This window comes from Bactrocera neohumeralis, chromosome 3, assembly GCF_024586455.1.
Source record: "Bactrocera neohumeralis isolate Rockhampton chromosome 3, APGP_CSIRO_Bneo_wtdbg2-racon-allhic-juicebox.fasta_v2, whole genome shotgun sequence".
Lineage (NCBI taxonomy): Eukaryota > Metazoa > Arthropoda > Insecta > Diptera > Tephritidae > Bactrocera > Bactrocera neohumeralis.
Genome location: NC_065920.1, coordinates 21540489 through 21567778, shown reverse-complemented (window position 1 = coordinate 21567778; position 27290 = coordinate 21540489). Strand labels below are relative to the sequence as shown.

At 38.9% G+C, this 27290-nt stretch overlaps 1 protein-coding gene across 1 annotated transcript in view; it reads left to right on the top strand.

Moving 5' to 3' along the window:
- The window catches only part of LOC126753675 (homeobox protein aristaless), a 94714-nt gene that overhangs the window by 43512 nt on the left and 23912 nt on the right, over positions 1-27290 (top strand). Inside the window, exon 2 of the mRNA XM_050465348.1 lies at positions 12846-13324. Within this exon, the coding sequence (XP_050321305.1) occupies positions 13047-13324 (278 nt within the window). The 5' untranslated portion in view covers positions 12846-13046. The remainder of the gene's footprint in view (positions 1-12845; positions 13325-27290) is intronic.

The following is a 27290-nucleotide window of genomic DNA, read 5'->3' as shown; positions in this document are numbered from 1 at the left end:
TTCGTGTACACTCTAAGCTACGGCTGCTATAGTCTTTCCATTATAAAAGGCCAGAAAATACTGAACAAAAATAATGCGACACTTTGACACGACTCACGCGGCAGATGTCAACAAAAAGCTATTGACAAAGATACCTTTACTTGAATAACCCGTTACACAAAGAGCTTGTTGACAATTCTTCAACAGTGCTTCGATATTTCTATAATTTTTCTCAAATAGTTCTTAGGTTATATAGCGGTATTTATTATTAACTTATTCCGCTATTTTCACTGATGTTATCAAGCACATGCTGTACCCCTGATTTCGGTTCCAATATTTTCGATAAAAGCGAGGAAGCACGTTGCTATTCGATTATCTTATTTGAAGAGTCCATAAACGGCTTCGGCTGTCGTTAGTTTCGTTAAAACGCCGATATATCTAGGTAATATTATATCCGTGTTATAGTTACTAATGTTGGCTGGTTCAAATTAAACTTTAAACTCGTTAACATGTATACCTACATCAAGGGAAACATAACTGTCTGGGCTAAGGCCGAAGATTGCCGAAAAATTAGGGCAAAACCTCAAAGCCGACATTCATCTTGAATTCAAAGAAGTGGCACAAATCATAAAATCTTTTTCGAACAATAACCATTTTGAAAGGCAATAATCCTTGGCCAGATAAAATTCGGGTCAATTCCGATAACTTAGAAGCGGCTGTTGAGGTAATTGTGGAGAGTGACTCTTGCTCAGCTTCGCTCTGCTTATTACAGCAGGCCAAACTCCTATTTATCCAGATTAGATGCTGACATATCAAACATATGTTCAGCTTGCAAACCTACAAATCTACCACCTTTCTTCTTATGGTTCGCGCTCCGCCTAAACAGCAAGTTTTCAGGGCTTACCGTTGCCAGCAGGTTGTGCCGAGCATCTGCCTACACGCATATACGATGTTCCTAATCTTTCTTACTCTTTCATTCACATTCTGCTTTCACACCAGTCTGCTGTCCAAGACTATCACAAGGTATTTCGCGCGGTTCTTGAGAGAGAGTTACGTTCCATTTATTGAACAGAGCTTCCTTCCGTTTTTTTGGATTCAGCCCCTAAACCCCCTTGCGTTGCCTACTTCTGGACCGTATTGGGAGTAGTGATCATAACCATTTTAAAAGTTCCCTTCCCTTATCTTGGGGCCTTGCCGTCTATGTTCCCTAACAGATTATTCGCCACTAATGCGCATAAGAGCGGAGATAGCACTCAACCCTGCTGAATGCCTCTAAGAACTTTCTTGGTCATTTATCATCGTTCCATTCTGCTCTAGAAATCAAGAAATTTCTGACCCACCGTTGTGTAGCAGTTTCAAAAGCTGCTGACTCCATTCCAATAGACACGTTATTGATGCCCCGCTGATAAACTAAGTCAGAGTTTTTTGGGTTTGTCGACAGAGGGAAATTCATTAGAGCCTTCGTTAGAGAAAATAGGTGGAGGTAATACTGATGCCTATTATCTGTCTCTTCTCTTCATTTTCCTCCCTCTCTCTCTATGCTAAAGCAGCAGGCAGCAGGAATGTGCCATGCCAAGCTACTACTGGCAGTATACAACCTTGCAAAGTTTAAAGAACATATCCACCTCCCTCGAGACAAATTCCGCCTCCTTGTCGCGCTATATAGCGGGCACTGCAGGCTCAAGAAGCACTTGTCCAACATAGGCATAGTCTCTTGCGTAAACTGCCGATTTTGCGACATGGCACAGGAAACTCCAGAACACCTGGTTCTAGATTTCGCAGTAATTTGTAGAAGTAGGCTCAAGGCCTTAGATTCCATCTACGTGGACACGGATCACATCACCACAGTCGCGCCCAGCAAGTTCCTGGAATTGTTCAGAATGTTGGACTTTTGTGAACATATGTGATATAGGAGAGGGCGCAATTTCTATCTGTGTTAAAGTTTTCTGGCTCTCTCTCCTTCTTATCTTCTGTCTTTTCTTATCTTTATATTTCACGGATGCATACTGTGCTTCTTTCTGTTTGAACTAAACTAAAACATTTGCGTTTCAAACTCAATAATTTTCGAAAACAAATAATAAAGACTTTTTCGAATGAATCTGACCCATCCCAGCTCAACAAAATTCTCTGGCCGTGGCAACACTACCACACACTATCAGCGCGCTATCCATTCGATCATGCCTGTCGTCACCAGCGCCACCACCGCTTGGCCATCGGTCAGTTACCAAGCCATAACAACCACCACCGCCGCCACCGTACCGTCGAGCACAAGCCACAATGTCGATCGCAAAGTATATCTATATATATGTATATACATTATATATATAACCATAATATATATGTGTGTATGTAAATACCACAAGCTGAACAAGATATATTGCCTCTTTCGCTGCTTTGACAGTTGGCAGCTAACCATACCCGTACATAGAAATTATTGTAATTGTTTTTGTTGTTGCACTTGTATAAAGCTTCTGCTGCGACCACAAGTGCCACTGCGGTATGCCACTGCAGCTTCCGTCCTCTTCACTTCCAGCACTACTACTACCAGTACTGGTGCTGGTGCTCTTGTTGTTGCTTTGCTTTGTTTTTGGCTCGCATTGGCAAGTTGCTCTGCAGCTGATACACTCGCTGTTGTTATTGACAGGCGTACTAGCCTTAACGTGTTCTGATTTAATGAATTACACGCTGATTGCCGCGATATGTAATCGTGTTGATGGCTTCTGTCCGTGCCGGGCCACAGCCCATATTACGGTCTGTCTGTATGTGTGTGTGCGTGTGTATGTATGAATCTTGATCGTGTATTCTTATATTGTTGTTATTGTTTGTTTTTTTTTACACTGTGCGTTCGTCCTGCCAATTTCTGCTGTGGCATTTGAGTTCTTAAATTATGTTGCTCCGATAATTTTATGGCCAAATGGAGGGTGGCTGCATACTTCTGACCATTTTTGGCGGAGCAGGAGCTACCAAAATCGGCAAAAATGCATAATTTAAAATGCTCGAGCTCGATATGCATCTTTTGCTGTTGTTGCTGCGTGCGCACCGGCCACGGTGTGTGCAGCGTGTGTCGGTTTGCAGTAAAATTAATTAAATTGTTGTATTAATTTATTTTCTTACGGTTTTTATGCGCTTTTAAGACTTTGTGGCTGACTTTAAAAGCAAAATGAATTAAATTTTTTCATTAACAAAAACAAAAAAAACTCAATTGTTTCGGCTGATCTAATGCAGCGCTAATGAAAGCTGTCAAACTGTCAAATTGTCAAATTGATTGATCTGTGCGGAATGTGTCCAAAATGCATTATTCGCATTTCGTTTTTTCTGCCTTGCCATCAAAGTGAGGCTGTCAGAACCAAGTGCGCAAAAAATACTTACTGATTCCAAAATATTAATTAAACATTCTGTTCACTTCGAAATCAATTAGTTTTTTTAGTATTGAAGTTAACAAATAAATAATTTGCAAAATATTGCTAATATAGTCATAAATGTTTACGTGTGTATTTATGGTTACTTTCATTAAATTAATAATGATATATAAACTAGAAAACCCTTCACATATAGAAAAGTTCAATAACTTTGTTCCGATCGTTCATTTTGTACGGCAGCTATTTGCTTTAGTGGTCCGATATCAGTTGGCAAAAATAACTTTTGGGGGAGAAAAATAAGTTTGCAAAAGATCAGACGATATTTTAATTCCTTTGCGTATACCAGTTCGGTATGATCTTCTTCGTCATATACATAAATATTTTATAGAGTCTCCGACGTTTCTTTCGCTACAAATATTCATACATCGATATGTTCTTTTCGGAGCACTAGAGATTCTCTGAGTCTGATGGCTTACTTTAGCAAGCAAATGCACAGACGTTAATTCCATCCATACAAGAGGAAGATGTGTACGGGCCCGATGTCTATGCCGCCCGTTGAACGCTCTCGAGTTTCTTTGTAAGTGTGGTGTTTTTGGAGCCCTCCACCACTCCATTGAACATAATGAGTTTGACTTGGGTGCCGTAGAGAGATCCACTTTCGGTGAAAGACTTCACCTTTTGACTTGAAAGGGTTTGAACGCATTGATCGCCCTGCAGTACTCCGAGGTATATTTCCCCAGAGGAAGCATTGCTCGGGAAGTGAGCATCAAGGAGCATCCGAAGGTTATCTTCACTGCTTAGAGCCCACTTTCCGTTTACGTTCTTAAGATAGCTCGGGGAGTCGGGTTTCTGTACGAGAATACGCCTGAACCTAAAGGACTCATGACAGCCCTCCATTTTTTCGCAGAAGCTTTTCCATGAAGTCTTTTTTGTCTTTTTTAACTCCAATTTGTATATTGCAAGCCCCATTTTATACAACGCCCAGTCGTCAGTTGACCTACTCTTGCGGGTAAACGTCTGCAGAACACTCTGATTACCGAGAGTTCTGCAGTAGACCAAAGAGGTTTCGCTCTGCCCTTCGGTATTTTCAGTGGACAGGATCTCTCCAGTGAAGTTTTACACGCCGAGATGAATACTACAACCCACCCGTCCACCGTGTCGATGGTGAATGAGTCTGTCTTGTCGGAGACTCTTGCGTATAAAATTTTCATACAATCAATTAGACGTTTAAATGTGCTTTTAGAAAGCTTTAAGGCCAATTGAAAACTATCCAAATATAAGAAAATGTATTCGTTCAAATCTCTAGGTTTTAATATCTGAATTAGCAAGAGAATCGTTAGACAGTATTTAAATATGGATAACCCATAAATCCAAATAGAAACGAGCCATAAATCCAAGTCATACTGAGCTGGTTTTATATACTTGGAGATACTCCTCCTTACTTTCTCCTCGATGTTATACTTTATCCTTCAGCCGGTAAACAGGGTCAAGTATTTGGGACTTATCCTTGAAAGGAAGCTCTCATGGAAGCCAAACATCGAAGAGAGTAACGAAGACATCTGTGCCCTTGTACATAGTAAAGGAGCAGTTGAAAAGAAGTGGTGTTCTGGCGCTATGAAACCATAGTTAAAGTTAATCATGTTTATTGGGTCGTTGTCTGATGGAGGGCGCTCGCTAAACCCACACCAGCTAAGCAGTTGGAACGTGTTCAAAGAGCGTTCCTCATCGGCTATATATTGGCCTATGGACATATGTGGTAGGCGCTGGGCTACAAGGCTGCTATTATTTATTATTATATTATCTACTAATTCGCTTGCATTCCTTACAGTCTAGTTCACAGCAAAATCGCCAAAAACTATATATCCGATGACTTCGCTAAGGAATGCACCCTTTCGCTAATTCGATTTGATTGAATAGATCTTATGAACTACTGGACCTCAGCCAATCTCGCCACAATTTTAGATTTTCTGACTAGACTTTGGCCAATAGGTACACAAGCGGTATGGCTAAATATTTTCCAGCACGCTCTTTGCCTATAGTTATATGGATGAAGGCGAGGTGGAATCATTTATTTTGTCACTTCCTTCTCTATTGCCCAGGTTATGCCTTACTAAGATCAAAATGGCACGGTATACTCCCCCCTTAATAAATGTGTACTAAGCTCAAAACGCTTCGTCGATCTATGAGGATCTGGAGATCCGTTTTTAGGAATTTATGGCTAACGTAAAAGACGAATATCTATCCAAGTGTGGTCCACCAATTTGGGATGACCTATTCCACTTCTGTTGGATTTGATGTATAATACAATACATATATCGTCTCAAGCGAGAAATTTTTAACAAAAGTTCGTTTCCAACAAATGCGTATATTTAAATGAGATTTCAGTTAGGTATGTCAGACCCACTTGAAACCCTCTGTGAATACATTGTTAACACACAATCAAGCACTTAGTGTAGGGCCTACGTACAAGCCAATACCAGCATATTTGCATACCTTCATAGCCAGAGCTTCAGCTGCGTTTTCATTAAAATAATTAAATACAAAACACGCCGTGAACTTTGACTGTAACCCCGAAAGCGATGATTGAGTTGTTAGGTGTCAAGAAACCAAGCACACAAATAAAAAATAAATAAAACGTAAACTATAACGATATGCATAGTACATACATACATATATGCATACATTCCATAAAGTAAATACAACCAAACAGTCGAAGGAATGCCAATTCTGGAGCAAATGGAAAATTATTGCTGCCGCCAGACAGCACAGACCATCAGACAGACAAGTGCACAGCCAGAAAGTGCTGCCTGAATAACGGTGGCACATTCCGACGGTAATTAAGAGCAGAGCTACTGTCTTACATGCGAGATGCAACGCTGCGAAACTACACTTTGGCGGCAGGTCGAAACTTACAAGAGGCAAGAGTGCATGCAGACGAGCTGCGCGGCGAAGGGAAGACTGTAGGCTGTGTGGAGAGCATGGCACTAAGTGGGCTGTGCTGTTGTATAAATTTATTAAATTTATGCAACAAAATTTTCGCATTTTTTCGCTGTTTAATTGCAAGGCAAGTGTACAGAAACAACAACAAAAATAAAAATAACTGGCGCATGCGCAGCTTGAATTGGTTGGCTAGGGAACGTATGAGTGCAATGCCAATTATATTTTATAAAATATATTTTATTGCAATTTAACGACTTTTTTAATTTTTTTTTATATTTTTTTAAATTTATTTTTTTGAGTTTTTTTGCTTTTTTATGCTTCTTACAAGCATTACATAAGCTCGACACGGTAAGGCTACTTAAATTGAACCCACTTCTTTAATTTACTGCGACTGCATTAAGCAAACGTTGTCCTTACTATTACATATACAACAGCAACAACAACAACAGCAGTATTCTCTAAAATTTTTCTTATTTAACGAGCGCGTCCACCGCCGCTGCCAACAACTCGCCTTTTGCCACGTCACTCGCCGCTGGTTCGCTTCGCTGTTGACGACGATCGCAACAACAGTTGTTTTGTAGTTGTTGTACCGAAAGTGCAAATGCTGGGCAATTATCGCAACAAGTTAATTACCTTTACAGCTGCAACACTATGTCATTGCAGGCGTACAGACAGACAGACAAGCCAACAAAAACGAAACCAAAAATGAATTAAATAAATATGTTTGCTCAGTGAGTCCGACATAAAAGCCATGAATTGCATAAACATTAACCAAAAGCATCGACAGATGCCACAAGCGTTGCACGCGCGCCCACTGTCTGCTGTCAAGCGCTCTATTTGAATGTCTGCTGCTGACTCGCGTTGCAGTTCGACGAAAATAGCAACGGGCGTGTGCCCATCCACTGTTGTGGTTTCTGGAAATCGTGAATTTTTACAGTGCAGCAATAATATTTCATACTGTTTTCAGCATTGTTCTCATTTCAGTTTAAATACTCATCTCGGGAGTATACCATATAACTATGAGTGTCTTTAGGGTACTTCACTTTGCCTACTGAATACCTTAAGATCTGCCTAGTTTTAATTCTTAAGATCTCCCAAACAGGATGAAAAAAGCCTCAAAAAATCAACGATTACAAAAACTTTGAAAATTTTCGCTAAGCTCCTAACCAAATGGGTTTTTTTGCTTTATATTTCTAGATTAATTTAATCTCACCACAAATGTAAGGAGTGGCGTTGTTCTTTATAAATAGAAGAAATTAGTTAAGTCTGTGTCTTCTTCCTGCTTTTGATGTCAAAACTCGATTTAATTTTCTTTGACTTGACTCATTAATTATGCAAGAAACATATTGGAAACCGCCAAAGTTGGCTACGAGCCAAATCCATTGGATCGTGTATTAAATCCACATAGAGTCTACTTCTGAAACAGTTGAAAACCATCTGTCGCTCATTGTTTGTTTGAAGCTCTTACGAACCTCCAAGGTTCGCTTAATATCAATATAATACAGTACAAACAAGAAACGGTGCTAAAAAACTAGTAAGGAAGGGCTATGCTCGGGGGCAACCGAACATTTTATACTCTTGCACCTTGCAAAAAGTCGGGGAAATACCTTAAGGCGCAAACTGTCAACCAGAGAATCGGAATTCAAGCAATTATATACACAGTTGTACTTCCCTAACTCAAATCACCATAATCCAGAAATACACCCTGCGAAATAAGTATAAAGGCACTACAAAAAGTTAAGAAATGTTTTCTTTAAGAAACTTTCTAATATTTTGTGATTTTATTTATAAATTATATTAATGTATTTCAGAACGATTTAAAAACAAATGAACAAAAATTAAATTTTTAACCCTTTGAGCTCCAAGGAGGAAAAATTAAAAAAAAATTTAAGTCTAGTGCGAAACAATTATAAAGGCACAGTAATATTTTAGTTTCTTAGGTAAATATTTATTAATTTAATAAGAAGTATGTCCTCCGTTATTGTTTAGAACACTTTGGCATTGAGTTAATGAGAGAATGAATGTACGATGGCTCAATGTTCCTCCATTCTTGTTGAATTTTTACTTTGAGCTCTTTAATGTTCTTAAATTGACGTCCATGACTGAAAACCTTACTCGCTAGCAGTGACCAGAGATTTTCAATTGGGTTTAGGTGAGGACTAATCGCAGGCCAATCGAGAATTGGAATTCCGCGGGATAATAGGAATTCTTTTGTCTTCCTTGAACGATGGATTGCTGCGTTGTCCTGCTGAAAAATATATTCTGGAACAGATATATCTTCTCCAAACGATATTAAGACATCATCTAGAAGCTGGATATAATAATCGGAGTCCATCTTGGTGCTAATGAAGCAGATAGGTGTGGTTCCTCGGTAACTCGGCGTTGACGTTTTAGCTTGGGAGTGCCTTTCTTGCACCAATACTTATCTGCACAGCTAGATCTGTTTAACCGCCTCGCAATATTGCGATTCGACCGTCCCTCTTCATGATACCTTTCAATTTTCCCCTTTCCTCAAGGGTTAATGGTTTGTCGCGTGGCATTCTGAAATGTTTACATATTAAATATAAAATACTCGTGTTATTTATTAAAAATAGACTAAAATAAGAGATACCTACTTGTACTTCTTTGTACTGTCAGTCTAATTTTTATAAAATATTATTTTTCACAATGCCTTTATACTTATTCCGCGTTTTTAATCGCGTTTTGTTTTTCATACACACACAAAACTTATCGATATTGCCTAAAGTTGCCACAGAATTCAATTACGCATTTGCAAAAAAAAAAAATACTTTGTGGGTTGCAAATCAAGAGAGTAATGATAAGAAAAACATCCGCCTTTATACTTATTTCGCAGGGTGTAGACTTCGAGAGGGACTTCGAATTACGGAAGGTAATTTGTATGGAATTTGACTTCTCTGGCCAAATCGAAAGTTCGAGTTACAGAAGAAGTTATGGAATTTCAACTGTATATACATATACAAGTTTGTTTAATATTCTTAACATTCTTCTAATGTTTTGGAAGTGTTCCATCGCCAATGATTTCCATCTCTATATCTTTCATTTTATTATTATATTTATTCAAAATTGGGCAATAAAACGCAATACTTTAAACAGTGCTTATCAAAAATGTTAACCAAAGGTTGCTATCTGCGTCTTCAAGTATACCGGCAACTATAATTCAGTAGTCTTATGCAAATAGTTATATCCAATTGAGTTCCCTTATTCTGCTATTAAGAGCATACCACAACAACCAACCAAGGCTTCGAGTAGATTAATGGTTGTCGAACTTAAGCACAATTCCCTAAATAATGTGCAGAACAAGGGGATTCCCTGGGTATTTTTACATGCTGTTACAATGGTAGTAATATTAGGTCTTTCATCGGATGTAAATCCATATGATGATTCCTGATTCCGTGAATTTTTAACTTGACTTTTATCGTATTAAATGATAAAATAGCTTACGACATAATAAAGTCTACTTACCAACATTAAAATTATGTAGATATACTGCAATTTCGTTTCATAACAAATATCGAAATATTTATGTCTCTAAAAAAGAAGGCAAATAAATATAAAGCTGTGCGGTGAAAGCTCCATGCGTTCAAGCTTAATAAATGAAAGCTCTCCTGTAAGCAAACAGCGAGTCCTGATATTTTGCAAGTTCTATGATGAGTCCTTTTCCGCAACAGATACTCAAAAAGTCCTATCACGGTCACACCTTTCCAGAAAACAGTCCGTCAGTCAGATTTTATTTTTGGTGTAAAAGCATAAAAGATTATCTGAATAGTTTTCAGGGTTCCTTGGCGGTTATAAATTTGGATTCATTTTTCATTCGAACTCGGCTGTCGAATGAATATATAAAAATCGACAACTACTTTTCGGAGTACCCAAAGACTTTATGTTAGTTTATTTAACCGTTTCATGTTGTTTTTATTTTTGTCTAAAAACTATTGTGATACTCTTCTCTAAGATTTCCTTCAGCAGAGCTTGTATACGTGAGAAACAAGTACATATGTATGTTTTCCTGAAAACGGCAGTAAAAGGAAGGTTTATCCTTACATACTTTGCAATATTTAAATCCCAAAGGTAGCGCAGGATTCCACTTGGACAGCTGTAAATGCTTTGTTATTCTTTAAACTTCGATATAGGGATCTCCATGTCCTTATAGATCGACGAAACGCTTTCAGGCTACCACAAATTTGTTAAGGCGTCTAATATCAATGCCAAAAATTTCGACAGGTTCGATAAAATGTCTCTACCGAGATGTTTCAATCTCAATATGACACAAGCTGGACAAGAGTTGAGATGAAAGTGTCTAGATATTTTTTCCTCGCCTTCTTTTTATACGTATCCGACAAGTCCTATAACCTTCCCATATCATTGGTGTCAGAACTTCTACCATGGCAGCAAGCTAAATCTTGCTAAGAGCAAGTATATGGTTCAAGAGGACTTCTCGCGTTCCACTTTGGTTGAGAGTTTTCCAAGCTCATGGGAGATCTATAGATCCAACGCTAGAGCACAAGAGGATAACGAAGTACCTACTCGTTGCCAATCTGATGAAATCGGAATAAGCGTACCCTTTCCAACAAGCTCATGGGCTTTGATTCCAATTGATTGATTGAAAGCTCCCAATATAAGACTCCATCAGTCCTTTACCCTAAGCATTGCAGTGGTCTGTTAGTCTGATTGTAGGCTCCCAACAGCAGACTCCACTTGTCTTTTACCCAAAGCTTCGATACATTCGTGAAAAAGATCACTGCACCTGTTTTTGTAGTCATTGTAACGATTATTCTGACCATGTTTGAGAGGCAAGCAATAAGTTAACTGTAGGACCACAGGGTGGGGATAGTTAAGAACCCGGTTTCATTAGGCGTGCAAAGAAATTATTAGTATTATGTGGGGACTCATAGCATACAGCTCATAGATTTTATTTATTTATTTAAAAGAGAAACAATTATAAATAATTACCTCACTTACGAGGTAAAGCACTGGCTGCCAGGGCCTTCGGCTTTATGTATCAGGATCTGTTCTTGATAAATATGAGTTTAAGTTGCGCTGGGGTCACTCTTGTTTCACGCGGCAACTCGAGCTTTTATTCTGGTATAGGAGGTGTTTGGATTCCAAGTACGCAGTTTTAAGTTAAGAGGCAGTTAATGAAAATGTTAATAGCTCCACTGAAAATGTCTTCAGTGCATGTCGGAAATTGGTCGAGTTCGAAATTTGGTCGTTATATTGCTCAAGTTCGTCGACATGTTCGACGAATGTGCGTCTGATGTTCCTAGTTGGCGGCTCCGCTTCAAGCAGTTGACTGCAGGGATTATTTCTGTGGAAACATACGAGCAGAAACCTCAGCTCTTGTTTTATGAATTCGCGCGGTACACGAGAGTGGCAATGATACATACAAAATGTAGTAAGAACCAATATTTACTTACTGTTGTGCTGCAAATGCATCACTGTGCAGGTCCCTAGACACAATCGTAATTGCGTTAATTTAATATATGCTATGGTCAGCTACCAAATCGGCAATGATCTATGCTACCAACAACTGCAGACTGCATGCAACTACATTCAGTATATACGCCCGCCAGTCGACTACAACAACTTCGTTGTGTTGAATTGTGAATACTGACATTTTCCGGCTTCCAGCCATTTTAGCAGGAATTTCATTTAACCCTTTTGGTATTTTCCGCACGCATCTTTAATTTTCCCTTAAAATAGCAATGGGAGAAATGTCCTTATTTGGCGAGCGAGTGAAAGAGCGACAAAAAATGCAACAACAACAGGCAAAGCAGGCGAGCAATTGATCACTCATCACAGCACGGCAAGTAAAGGCAGTAAACATATGCGTAAATATACAAAAGGCAAAGCAATAAAATATAAATAAAATGTAAAAAGGCGAAACTGCAGCTGCGCATGCGCAGCAACGATTGCATGCGCTTGTGGCTTGCTGTACTGCAGCGCGTCTGCACCTGTATGCATTTATGTATGCGCGTGTGTGTGTATTTGTGTTATGCGTATTTATTTGCGCACTTACGTATGCAATTGGCAAGCGTGACCGATGCCGCGAATTCGCTTGTAAAGTGCACTGCGCGCACCAAGTGCCTCGCTACAAATTAGTTGATGCCTCCTCACTTGTCATGAATTAGTGAACTAATTAAGTTGTTGGACCAATGCCATGCAACGCTGCGCGTCAGCCAATAGCCTAGACGCTGCGCGGCAGCTACGCTACGCACGCGCGCTTACTACAACCCATAGGACAGGACCGGCGAGCATGGCTGGGCATATGTCCACTTAGGCATCAATAAGGCGATTGGATTTTCAATTAAGTTGTAACTATGTTATGTCCACACGTTTCCGTTGAAATCCAACTTATTTATGGTGATGAGTTCTATTGCGCATTACGCATGCGCATAACCTCACTGCGCTATCATCATGCGCATGCCCGGCATTTCTGCACGTGCATGAAAAATTCAAGCTTAATTTTGCTACCATAAAACCGCATAGACATTTACGTACACAAGTATGCCACTAATGCACTCAAGTATTTGCTTTCATTTCTATTTGCAGGTATACGGAAAAGGAAACACTGAGGCAAAAGCTAAGAAAAAGCAAGTGATTTGTTTCACTGAAGCGAGTGCTTAACGCAAAAATATTATATTATTTTCCAAAACAGTTTTGAAAAGTCCTTCAAACAAATTTAGCGTGAGCAATTTCCTGAATTTCCTTGCCACGCCCACTAACATTATCAACATTGCGCCCATTTGGATTATGGGCATATCCGAGGACGTCAAGCTGGACGACCTACCGCAAGAAGCCAAATTAGCACATCAGGATGCCATGCCTGATCGTTCGGCCTCGTGCATTGTGACGACCGGCGCTAGCGGCGGCACGAACAGTCCCATATCGGACACGAATAGCGATGGCGACTTGGACGATTATGCGCCGAAACGTAAGCAGCGTCGCTATCGCACCACATTCACCAGTTTTCAATTGGAGGAGTTGGAGAAGGCCTTCTCGCGCACACACTACCCGGATGTTTTTACCAGGTGAGTAAACAAAAACAAATTGAAATGATTTTAGAGTTACTAATTATAACAATTTTTTTTTTTTGCTTCAAATATTTTTGTTGCATTCTTTTGTTTCATATGTTTTCAAATTAGTTTTTTATACATACATATATGTATATATATTTTTTATACACTGAACAGAGTATATTAAATTTCCGCGAAGTTTGTAACACCCAAAATAATATGTCCGAGACCCAATAAAATGTATATATGAATGATCAGCATAACGAGCGGAGTCGATTTTGCCATGTCCGTATGTCTGTCCGTTCGATTGTATATACGCGAACGAGTCCCTCAGTTTTTGAGATATACATTTAAAAATTAGCTCACCTCGTTTCCTCCCCAAGAAGCTGCTAATTTGTCGGATCTCCCTATATATGTATGGCCACTATAGCATGTAGTTGCCATATAAACAGTCTTTGTATGGCAAGCTTTTTCATTTGAAGATACAACGGGTTTTTCAATAGGTACTCTACAAAAGTACACCGATAGCGTCAGCAAACGACGCCATATTTTTCCCGCTCTTTTGACATTTCTCTTCAGTAAGGTTTGCCGTTTCATCATGGAAAGATTAACGATCCAACAACAAATCGAAATTATTAAAATTTACTACCGACAATCGGAGTCAGTGGCCTCAGCTTTAAGAGCGCTACGTCCAATTTATGGTTGTCACAATCGTCCTGTCAGATCAACAGTGGAGCGTCTGGTAAAAAATTTGAATCCACAGGCACAGTGCAAAATGTTCCCATTCCAGTGAGACAAAGAAGTACCCGTAGAGTCGAGAATATTGCTGCCGCTAGCGCATCAATTGAGGAAGACCCAAATCAGTCTCTCCCATGTCATTCTAAAGCGTTGCGTGTCGCCGTTCTGCCGAGTTTTGTGAAAAAATCTTGATCTACATCCTTACAAAATCAAATTGACTCAAGAACTGAAGCCGCTTGATCACCAGAATCGTGGTATGTTCATTAATTGGGCTAAGCAACAGCTTGAAAATTATCTGGATTTTCATCGAAAAATCATCTTCAGCAATGAGGCTCATTTCTAACTTGATGGCTTCGTCAATAAGGAAAATATGCGTTACTGATCAGGCAGCAATACACACGTACTCTATGAGTCATCATTGCATTCAAAAAAATTACGGTTTGGTGCGGTTTATGCGCCGGCGGCGTCATTGGGTCGTATTTCTTGCGTGATGATCAAGACCTACACGTTACTGTAAATGGGAATCGCTACCGCTCAATGATAACCGAATGTTTTTGGCCCGAAGTGGATAATATTTACTAGGACAAGCTGTAGTTCCAACAGGACGACGCCACAAACCACACAGCGAATGTCACAATCGAATTTTTGAAAACCAAGATTTGTGAACGTGTTCTCTCTCGAAATGGCCTAGTCAATTGGCCGCCTCGTTCGTGTGATTTGACGCCGTTAGATTTTTTCCTGTGGAGCTAAGTCTAATCTATGGTCTAAGCCAACAAGCCAGCGACGACTGATGAGATTCGTACGAATATCGAAGGTGAAATTGTATCAATATCGGCCGATTTATGCTTGAAAACCGTCGAAAATTGGGTTCAGCGTCTGGAATTTTGAAAGCGTGCCCGTGGTGGCCATGAAAAAGAAATCGAGTTCTATACATAATGACATCGAATATACTTTCACAGGAATAAAGTATTTCGTTGATATCCCGAACTATTTTTGTTTTGTTTAAAAAACATTTGTAGCGCTCTTATTGAAAACCCCGTTAGCTACCATAGAAACTGACCGTTCAAACTAAAGTCCTTGTATAGAAAACTTTTTCATTTGACGAGATATCTTCACTAAATTTAGCACGGATATTTGCCGAAAGCTATAGTGCAATCTCTGAAGAAATTGTTCAGATCGGCTTACTATGGCATATAGCTGCTATACAAACTGAACGATCGGAATCAAGGGCTTGTATGGAAAACTTTCGCATTTGACGTGGTATCTTCACGAAATTCGACATGGATTACTGCTTAAGGTAATAATATAATCTCCGAAAATTTTGTTCACATCGGATTATGATAGCATATAGCTCTCATACAAACTGAACACATAGTTACTAAAAGAAATGCACCTGTGAAGGGTATATTCGCTTCGGTGCAGCCGTCGTTAACGTTTTTTCTTGTTTTATTTTTAATATTATTTTACTTTTTTTCTGCATTAAGAATAATATTTTGTATTGTGTTCTTAATTAATTGCGTTTTGCTGTTAAGGAATAGTCTCGAGTCATTGCGAAATTTAATTGATCCAATTATGGCATCACTTAAAAATGGAAATCGTGCCAATTTTTGTTGCTTTAAATTAATTAATTCATATTTGCTTAATGGAATTGTGATCATTTAAAACCAGTTCTTGACAAATGCCTAATTGCTTAAAAATATTAACTTATTGATCACGGCAATTAGTGAAATATTTTTATGTCAATAGAAAAAAACGATTTGAGCAAGTGAAAGCACTTAGATGTTTATGTGATTATTGAAGGAAGAATACTAACTGCGTCAGATATTGCGAAAGAGCTTGTGAGGTTTAGCACACTGGCCGAAAGAGACCTAAACAAAGTGGCAGCTATGGCTTTGATCAGAGTGACTTATATCATCAAGCGTCGGCGGTCTTTTCCTACCATCATAACTCATGGTGGATTTGAGAGAATGTATAGTTTCGGAAGCTATTCATCAATATCAACTTTGAACTTGCTTAATATTGCAGCATTTTTCAATCCGAGGTTACTGCTATTAGCCAGCCTTGTTAGCCAGCTTCGCGAATATCCATTTCCATAGTAGAGCGGCAATACTAGCCTTGAACTCAATGAGCGTGTGGCTCGAGGCTGGTTAAAAAATATATCATCTCATTAGAAAGGATATCGGGTTACTGCTGCATATACTCTATATACAACTGCAAAGGTGATGAGTTGGTAAGAAAGTGTTTCTCAACCTCACTGTCATTGGAGTGGGAACGAATTGGATCACTCTTGCGGGTTAGAATTGGACAGTTGCGCCTGATGGGAGCTTGGCGATCACTTTGCAACTATCGACACCTGTGACCCTGTGGCCGAAAGTAAATCGCAAGAGAATCCGCGAGCTTTTCGCCTTCAGAAAGGTTAAGCTTTCTTGGATTGTAAGGATTACAACTATACAATTTCCTATTGGTGTTCACAATTAAAATTTTGAAATTAAAAAAGTTAAGCTCACATTCTTACCTCACACCAAAATCTACTTGGAGGAATAAGAGAGTGAAGCAGCTCAATACCTTTTTTTTTTTGGATGCCTTAATATTTGAGAGATTAGAACTGAAACATCTTGGATCACAAACATTTAGTTATCCAGCAGAGCTGGGGGAAAAAGATTTAACGTCTTGGCAGATTTGTAATGGATTGCGTCACATTTTGTCGATTCTGAGTTGTTTTTTTTACTTCAGAAAGTACTGTTCATATTCGGTCAGAGTGAGATACTCTCTTGGAATCAACTATACTACAACCTAATCTTAATATAATCTACATCGGTGAACGTGATTTTCATGAGAGACATTTTATTCAAATAATATAAAGTTTTGTAAATTTGAATAAAGTGGAACTAAAAAAATTCGGAAAACAAAAATTTTAATTACATTAGGTATATACGGTTAAGCTATACTGTTCTAAGGAGGATGCCTCAATAAGGTAAATTTGATTAAGAATATTGTTGTTTTAAAAAGTTATATACGTGCATAATGTTTTGACTAGGTGTAGATAACGCTCTTGTTAAGTTAATGTTGCCGGTGCGGTCGGACTCCGTGATGTTCGGACATTGGGCAATCATGTGTTGTACTGTGTTGCTCCCACCACACAGAGGGCAGCAGAATGGATTACCTCTAGTTAATGAGAATGAGTAAATATTGTATGCCCCAGCCTAAGACGAATGTATGGCTTCAGAACATTTGCTGGCAAACTTGCTGGATAAGAAGGTGTAACTCTCTTTGGGTTTAGTTTGCAGTAGTGGTGACCTTGGATTGTCCAATCAGTTAATCGAGTTAAGTCTTTCGTTTTTTATTGCGTTGTGCAAAGTCAATGCAAAGTGAATAATGACCACATTAGCTTAATTTTGTTTGGTGCTGCGATTAATGAGTAAAAAATAAATCGACATTTTTATGATGATTTGCAGTCCGAGCAAAATATATTTTCCTTTATTCTTTTTCGCGTACTTGACCGCCAACTCAATTACTTTTGATAAAACAATGGTATAGTGTTTGAACATTTGAATGCATAAAAATCTGCTAATTCGGAAAAAAATTTTAGACAAGTGTTATACAAGCTTCGATAAAGTAACCAATCATAAATAGTTTTCTAAAGTCAATGCAAAGTGAATAATGACCACCGAGAGTAAAAAATAAGTCGACATGTATGAAAAAAAAATCTCTGGTAATGTTTTTAGATGACTATAAAATAGAGGGCTTGATGGTGACACTGCAAATATATCGAGGCAACCGTGGCGTATTTGGATAAACAAATTGCCAAAATTGGTGATGCGTGAGTGTGAGCTCTTCAGACCGTTTCACCATGTCACAAATTAAATAAAACACACCAGGTGGCATAAGTATGGTTTCAAGTTGTTTAAGAATCGATCGTATTTTCAAGATTCTGACATAAACCTCAAGAAAACACACGCTGAAAAAAATTTATTGGCAATGAAGAGATAACCAGCGAGCCGAAGAACATGCTCTGGAACAGAAGACAAATCGAACTACAAAAATGGTAGCGAAAGGTTGGAAGATTACTAAAAGCAGTGTGTAGACCTCAGCAGAAATGTGAGTTTTTTTTTTTAAAAGGTATTCTTTTCAACCAAACTGGAGGTTAACGTGTCAGAGGCAGTGCTCCATGAGCCGAAGTGATGCGCGGCAAAATGGGTAGAAGAAAAATACACAAAGAGGCTGTATGGAAATATTGGTAATATATAATAATAATATTTTTGTTATTATCTATTGAAGCTTGACTACTTCTACGAAGCCTACCAGACTAACTTAACTTAAAATGAGTTTTCTCTCGTGCTTCATTGAGTATTCAAAATGAGTTCATTCAAATGCAACTGGCTTTCCGTAAACAGCAATGAAAAAAACATTCACACCTCATAAACGGCGTGTATTAATAATTAAGGCAGTGTAAGTTGGAGTTAAAAATAAAATTTTATTAAAAATAAGGGAAGGCCAAACAAGAAACATGTAATATGATGTTTCATGACGAAATTAAAAGTGAGAAGTGAAAAATTGAAAACTCGCACCGTAAACATAATCAAGTGAATTTAAATGCATTAAAATGTCACTTCTAAGTTTGCTGTTTAATTTCTTGTTTAATTTTCGTTTTTCGGTTTTAAATTGATGCTCGTTTTGACCCATTTCACGATTGCAAGCGTCCAAGTCCATGTTAACACATTAAAGTGACACTAAAAACTTTATCACCACGTAACAACCAAATGATGATAAGACAATATAAGAGAAAAAATTAAAATCAAACAATAACAAAAAGTTAAAATCAAACAAGAACAACAACAACAATAAAAACACATGATAAAACAAGCGTGTAAAAGCAAAGAAGGGAGAAAATACAAGCAGCTAAAAGCTGTAAAATCTCAGCGCTAATAAGATAATCTGAACGCGATTAGCATCAGCGATCAGTTGACTTTATCCAGCACACGGCTTCCACAAAACCAAAAAAAAATCAAGATAAATAAATGAAAACAACACCGAAATTAAAACGGTTTTAAAATATTTCAATTTCATGCCTTCCTACACATTTCATTAAGAAATCGTTCGCGTCGTTTGCGCGATAAAACCGTGTTCTCTAAATTAAGTATGAAAACGATTCAGCTGTGGCCAACAAAAAAGTCAAGTGGAAAAAACACAACAACAACGCCATACAACAAACACAAAACAAAGCAAACAACACACAAAATGTATACGACAATGTATTTTTAATTAATAAAATCGGCTATAAAATTAAACACAAGCGAACAAGAAAGGTTCAACGGCGGCTGCGCATGCGCAGGGTGAGGTGTCGCACTGGCAATGAAATGAGTCGAAACAGAAAACGAATTTTCGGCTATTTATGCATTTTTATGTAAATCGACGTTATAGTAGTATTATTTGGCTCGTTAGCGCACATAGCAGTAAACACTAAAAGAAAAAAAAAAATAAAAAAAAATAAAATAAAATCATTTAAAAAAATAAAGAAAATAATAAAAAAGATACAAAAAAATAAAAAACTGTAGAAAGGCGCTGCATTTTAGCGTCTAATAAAGCGAAAAATTTATAGCTAACAACTATATCATTAAATTTGTGAATCGCGCGGTCAGCAGCAAGTGTGTAGGCGTATCTTCGCTGATGATCTTTCAAATGAGCCAAAATTTATAGAACGACATTTTGAAGCGCGTAAACCAGCTTGCAGCTTTAATTAAAGATACACATATATTTTATTTAAGTTATGATTATTGACAATGCAATCATTGACAAAAATACAATTTGAGTGAGTCGCATTTGAAAGGCATTAGGTATTTTTAGAAATAAAAGCGAAAACTCGTCTGGTCAAAAGCTCACTTAAAACGAGAAAAAAACATTAACTCCGGCTGCACCGGTGATATAATACCCTGCACAGGTGCATTTTTTATAGCATGAAAGGGCATAAAAATACCTTTAGCTTGATTTCGAAAGGTCAGTTTATATGGCAGCTATAAGATATAGTGGTCCGATCTGAGCAATTTCTTCGGTTATTGTAGTGATGCATTGCATAATAATGGGTGCCAAATTTCTTGAGGATATCTCATCAAATGACAAGGCTTTCCATACAAGCTCTTGACTCCGATTTTTTCCTTTGTATGGTAGCTATATGATATAGAGATCCGATCTCAACAATTTCTTCGGAGATTGCACCATATCCTTAGTTAATAATCCACGTAAAATTTCGTGCAGATATCTCCTCACATGAATGAGTTTTCCATACAAGCACTTTATTCCGATAGTTCAGTTTGTATGGCAGCTATGTGCCATAATGATGCAATATCAGCTGTTCGAACAAATGAGCAGCGTCTAGTTGAGAGAAGGACCTATGTAAAATTTCTGGTCGATATCTGATAAACTGAGGGACTAGTTCACATATGTATATACAAACGGACAGCCAGACATGACTAAGTCGACTCAGCTCGTCACTGCTATTCAGGGTCTAATGACTAAAATATATATATTTTTCTACCTATAAATTTACCGAAACAAAACTGTAAATTTTAACCTGAAGTGATATTGAACGTGCTGGTTTTATCGTCTGCTGATTCATTTACAGTATTATCTTTTGGCGCAGCGGCTTTTTGTAAACTTTATTCTGACCGCCAGACATCTTAATCAAATGCGATTTTTTCCCAATTTTGTATGCCAATCTTCTTCATGTCTTTCTCGTGCGCACCAGTCCATCTTGATCGCGATATTCTTCTTACTTTAGTGATGATTGCTTGAACCTCTCGAATTTAGTTCTGAGCTCTCTTATTGTTGTACATTCTCTTTACATACCCGAGTCACATTAATCGTTGCGCTTTAATAAATGTATAATATTTTCAACTTTTATATGTTGGGATCCACCTTAAAGTTGGGTTCCACCTTATACGCCACTCGTCATAATCTTTTACTACTCCAAAGGTATTCCTTAGGGTCTTTCTTTCGAAGACTTGCTGTTTGGTTTTGTCTTCTTCCATTGCCGGCTCCATAGGGAAATGAGGGCAAATGATTGTTTTGTATATGACCAGTTCAGTTTAGTCGGATGTACATCTGGTTTCATTCCGAACTTGTTTGACTATCGGGGTCTCCCCTGGCTGAACAGAATTAAGATGGGGTTCATATCTCGACTGCGTAAGTTTGGGATATTGATTGTGTTTCTTCTTCTTAGTTTTTTTCTTGCTACTCCAGATGGTGAGAAAAGGCTATGATTTTTTGCCCGACTTTTTTGTCAAATTGAATTCCTGATTCATGCTTGTAACTACTTCCATTAATTTGGACTATTAATGACGCTCTTCTGCAGCAATAGAAATCTCCTGTGAAATTTCTTTTATTTTAGTTCACAAAGCAAGTTCTCTCGTTTCTTCGGATATTTTCGCTCTTGAAAATGTCTTCTATGTCACACTCTGCTTGTATCGTTTAGCTTAGTGGAGATGTTTAATGGCATCTGGACAGTTACAGCTAGTTTTTAAGATTATTTTCTTATTCTGGGTTTCTTTTCTTTGGTTAGTCAAGCGATTCTAGCCGGAGCTCAGCGGATTACCTGGTGATACATTGTCCTCCCTTTGCTGAAGGGATAATTTCTTTGTAAAAACTTCAAATTTTATAAAATGATGATACAACTTGACATTAGACTTTACTCTACTTCGGAAGCTCTGGCATTTAAACTCTCAAATCAAATCTGGATCTATTTTAAGTTCTTATACTTGTAGGGTTTGACGTGAATATCTCTGAATGACTCAAGATTTATATTCCTATAATAATCTTTGTAGTTATAGTTTTTCTACGAAATTACGTGAATATTTTAATCTTTCTAGCAAAATGTCTAGCCAATTACATCACGCTTCCTGAGAGATAAAAGAATAATAAACTTTAGATTATAGTGATGATTATATTTTTATTGTTGTCCTTTGGTTCTAATAGTTTTTGCTGGTATTGCCAAAAGATAATGAATTTCGTTGCGTTTTCTCTGATCATCTGATCTAACGCTTAGACTTTTCTTGAGTCAGCTTCTTTGAAACCGTTTTTAGTATTATATATTTATAAATATTAGCAATTATGGCACCGCGTCTTTTAATCTGGACACATTTGTTCCAGGAAGAGTTTTAGAATTCCGAAATAACGATGCAAGGACAAGTCATTACTAAAGGGTGATCCATTTCGAGGTTCCCTACTTTTTTTTTTAAGAAAAACACAGAAACAAAATCAAATTTATTGTGGCATGTTAACTATCATTCGAAAGAACATTTTCTGGCATTTATTTTTTCAAGATTATTTCTTTCAAATGTTAGCCGCGGCTACGTCTAAGATGGACCATTCGTTAAGTCCAATTTTTGATGACTCGTTCGAGCATTTTGAGTGGTAGCTACCGAATGACAAGCGTGAGGTTTTGCTCCAAGGTCTGAATCGAAGCGGAATTGTCCGCATAGACTTTAGACTTTAAATAACCCAACAGAAAAAAAGTCTAACGGTGTGATATCGCTCGATCTTGGTGACCAACCGACTTACATATATACATATACTTGTAAGATGGCTTTGTGAAGTTGACGGTACCAGTCTTTTTACTCAAACAAGCTATTTAAGGGTGCATTCACATACTCCATGCCTTAATTACACACTTGCGTTCTTCACTTTTGTTGGACTTTCTTGCTTCTAGAATAGAAATGTGTATGCGCTCTTCATATGCCTCAGTCCAATCACTGAGCTTGTAATGAGTAAAAATGCATAATTTTTAAAGGCGAAACATGTTAAAAATCAATTTGTTTTAATGTGTTATATAAACAGCACACATTTGGGAACACTTTACAACGCGTTGCACAACAATGTTGTATGCCACACACATGCGCCCGAACGTTGAGAGTCAAACTGATGGCGAAGTGTACGAGTAAGTACACAATAAACGATGCTATTAAAAGGTGATCGTAGGCCGTTTTGGGCCAGAAGCCAGTTTTTGCCAACGCCACGATAAAACATGTAACAACAACGACAACAACTACACACTACACCCATAATGCTGGTAATGACGATAATTTGCTTAATGGATTTCCATGTTTTCTGTAATTGAATTTATTTTAATTAAATTTCAAAATTGCACCGACTGATGGCGAACGTGGCGGCGACGACGACAACAAGTACAGCGGCGGCGGCGGCAACTTTTGTTGCGCGGCTACAAGGCACTTATGCGCTGTACCGTGCAACCGGCAAATTGACGCATTAACTGTTGTTTCAGCGCTTTAAAACGCCACAGTCAGTCGCGTAACCAAAGGATAATGGCGGCTTTCAGTGCGCCCTGTCTGTGGCCGCCAGTTCGCATGCTTGCGCTATGCAATTGTTATGTGTGTGTGGGTTTAACGGCGTTGCGTGGCGTTGCGCTGCTGTGTTGCCACCGCCGGCTAAGGCCATAGGTACATGTGGCATGAGCGTGGCAAGAAGTGTGCAATTTTATGCGCTCGCGCGAACATTAATTGATTATAATTTCGTCAGATCCGGTTGTATGGCGGCGACGGCGGCGGTGGCGGCAACGCGTAAGTGAGCGCGCATGTGGTCGCGGTGCGGTAAGCGGCGCGCGTCAGATTTGATGGCAGTTGATGAATGCAATGATTTGGCGGCGCATTGGCTTTTGCGTTGCCAAGTACGAGCGGTGTTTTGGCGCAATGCTGCAGTGTGTAATTCACTTACTGGCGAGTGAACGCACACAAACGCGCGCGCATATGTAAATAAAGTGCTTAAGCGCGCGCTTGTGTGCGTCGCGCACCGGCTGCTGTTGTGTGTTTGTTATTGCTTGTTATTACTATGCAATTTTTCTCCATACTCGTTGAGATCATTAGCAGGTGTTTGCCAGTGTCGTTAATAAATTTTTTGACCAACACTGTCGGCGGTCACACCAGCCACCTCACAACTTGCCACACTTGCGGGCTTGCGCTTAGGCTGTGGCACACAAATGACGCGCAACAGCAGGCGCAGCAAACGCTTCTGATACGCCCACTTTTTATTGATGCTTTCGGCAATTTGCCATTTTCACTACCTTGCACGCTTACTTTCAGTCAGGCGCGCATATTCTTTCACCGCTTTTTGTTGCTTTTTAATGGTCGTTTATTTTACTTAACCTCTTTTTTTGCTTTCGGTTTTGTCGCTAATCAATTTTGCACTGATTGCACGCAATTTGTCAATGGGTCAGCAAATTAATCACTCTGCCGTTGCTTGCCCGGACCTCAGCGCCAATTTACGCAATTTGAAAGAAGTTTGTGCGCAATTTTGCGTTAATTATGCAAATTTGCCTCGCAATTACGCGTCTTTGGGTGGGTCTGAAATATTGTGTCATTAGTCTCACTAATGGCTATTTTAAATTAGCCCAGAAGACAATTTTTTAGCATGGGCCAAATATTTAAAAACCAGCTGTTATTAAAAAGTCATAATTTTGGGTTTTGGGTTTGGTAAATATGTTTTAGTGATCTTAAAGATTTATTGCTAGAAAATTTGTATTTAATTCAGTTTCTTAGAGGACGGTAAATTTATGGTGCTGTAAAATCAGCAAGGTAGGGAGCTCTCTGACGACACACCTAGCACTTTAGTAGGGATATTGCAAAACCACCGGTACTAAAATCCACTCACTCTATTGTCTCGTCTCTGAACCACCCCGTCCTTCTGCTGATGTACATCAGTACGAAAAGCTTTATCTTTGCAACCTCCAAGACGTCGTCAAGTAACACTCGACCGATAATTGCGATTATTTTCCTATAAAGAGTTTTATATTCACATAGAAGGCAGTTACTGCCAGCCATAGTGGTCATGATAAACCGCAGTGACCTGGTAGTGTGCAAGTAGCCAGAGGCTTATAAATTCCATCTTTTCCGCAGTTTAATTGTTGTTGTAACAGTTCGGGTGTTGAGGTTCAGATAAGTTTTCATCGAAGTCATCCAGCGATGAGCTCAGGAAACGTGCTTTTTCGACGAGTTCGGACCATAAGGAGAGGGATATCAGTTCTATAGGGTTAGCTGGGCATGCAAAGAGGTGCTAAGACTAATGCGTTGACTCTTTGCGTGCTGGACATATATATGGTATGCCGCGTTCTATTCTGTAAAAGTAGGAGTTTTAACTGCTACAGTATGCAGAACGAAGCTCTTGATTCTCGCGGCAACTTTAACACGTCATCTGCAATAGTTTGACCCCAAGTACGCCATTCACTACGAGGGAGTGGGTAAAGGAGTTTATGGCTCCACTGTGAATGACGGTCAGTGCATGTCTGAAGTTAGTTGCGTCCAAAGTCTAGTCGGCTTATTGTCTTATGGCGTCGACGTAATTAAGGAAGGACCTCTTGATGTTCCTAGAACGCGGTTCCATTTCAAGTAGGCCTCTGCAGTGATGATTTCTACGAAAACACCCGAGTAAAAACTGCTTGCAGAAAGTTCATATAGGCGTCACTGTGTAGCTTGTCAATCGGTGACATTAAGATCCATCCCTTTATAATCCGAGATGTTGTATTCTAACATGTCTGAAGCTTTCTCGTCTGCGTTTCACTGCATTCAGACGTCCATATTGCGGCGTAGTTAAGAACCGACTGGCCGATTGCCTTGTATGTTGGCAAAAAGGTTGCTTTTTCTTTTCCCCATAAGCTACCGGCGACTTGAAGATTTTGTTGCGGCTCTGTACTTTAGCAATAATCAATGAAGAGCGAAGAAGTGTCAATGTCACGCCTAAAATCTTAGTGCTATTGACAGTCGGAATTTTAACGCCATCGACTGCAATAGTAAGCTCAAGTCTGTACTCCTTTGTGCAGTTTGAGAATATGGTGGCTATGGATTTAGTGGGGGGAGCGTGTTAGGCTCCATGCAGCGGGGAAGCGCCTTTTGAGGACATGGTATCGATCGGGTACTGCGTCGAGCATTCTCAGAGCCACAGTATTTTCATCCATTCGGGCGACATGACCTAGCCAGTGCAGACGCTGTTTCTTAATTCGCTGAACTATGTCAATGTCCTCATATATCTCGTAGAGCTCATCATTCCATGGACTGCGGTATTCGCCGTTGCCAATGCGCAAAGAATCATAAATCTTCCTCAGAACCTTCTCACGAACTCCTAATGCCGACTCTTCAGATGTTGTCATCGTCCATGCCTCCGCACCATATAGCAGGACGGGAATGATGATTGACTTGTAGAGTTTGGTATTTGTTCATCGAGAGAAGACTTTACTTCTCAATTGCCTACTCAGTCCGAAGTAGCAGCTGTTTGCAAGAGTGTCTCTACGTTGAATTTCGAGACCGACATTGTTGTTGCTGTTAATACTGGTTTCAAGATAGACGAAATTATCTATGACTGTCAACAATGACGTGAGAGCCTAGTCACGAGTGTGACTTTGTTGATGACAAGAGATAATTCGCCTTGCCCTCGTTCATTACCGGATCCATTTGCTTCGCTTCCTTATCCAGTTTTCTACTGGAGTGAAGAAGTCCACGATAGAGAGTCGCCTTGTCAGAAACCTCGTTTGTTATCAATCGGCTCGGAGAGGTCCTTCTCGATCCTGTCGGAGCTTTAGTATTGCTCAGCGTCAGTTTACATTATATGGTATATGCTGATATTTCATTCAGTCCTTGAAATGCGATGCTCCTAGAAATCTGAGACGAGTTCTAGATAAAATCGGAAATATTGGAATCAAAGTAGTTTTTCATAATTGTTTATCTATGGTTAAAAACTCAAAGAAAACAAGCCAAGTTTATCACCCAAAGCCGCATATTGGCTTGAATTGCATTGAATTGAATTGAAATGGTGTCAGCGTCGTTTAAGCGTGTTTTTCTTTCATTTCATACAAATTTTTATAACTGCTGTTTAGCTATTTTCCGCTAACTGTTACATTTGTTTTTGTAAATATATTTTTCATTCATTTCCTCACTCATACTCTATACTCTTACACTGCATACGACCAGACACACACACTTGAAAACAACTCGCCGACTTTGAAGTTTCGCTTTGTGTATTTATAAGTTGATTAGCGTTTACTGTTAACACTTGCATTGTATTTTTGCGCTGTACTTGCCACCATTGTTGTTGTTGCCGCCATATTAGCATTTCTCGCTGAACTTCAGCACGCCTATTTCGTTTTATGGCCCGCAATTAGTAGCTCGTTTTGCATTTTTAACCATTTTACTCAAGTTTCTGCGTTGGCAGTGCATTTTTGCAGCGTTTAGTGCAGTCATCGTTTGGC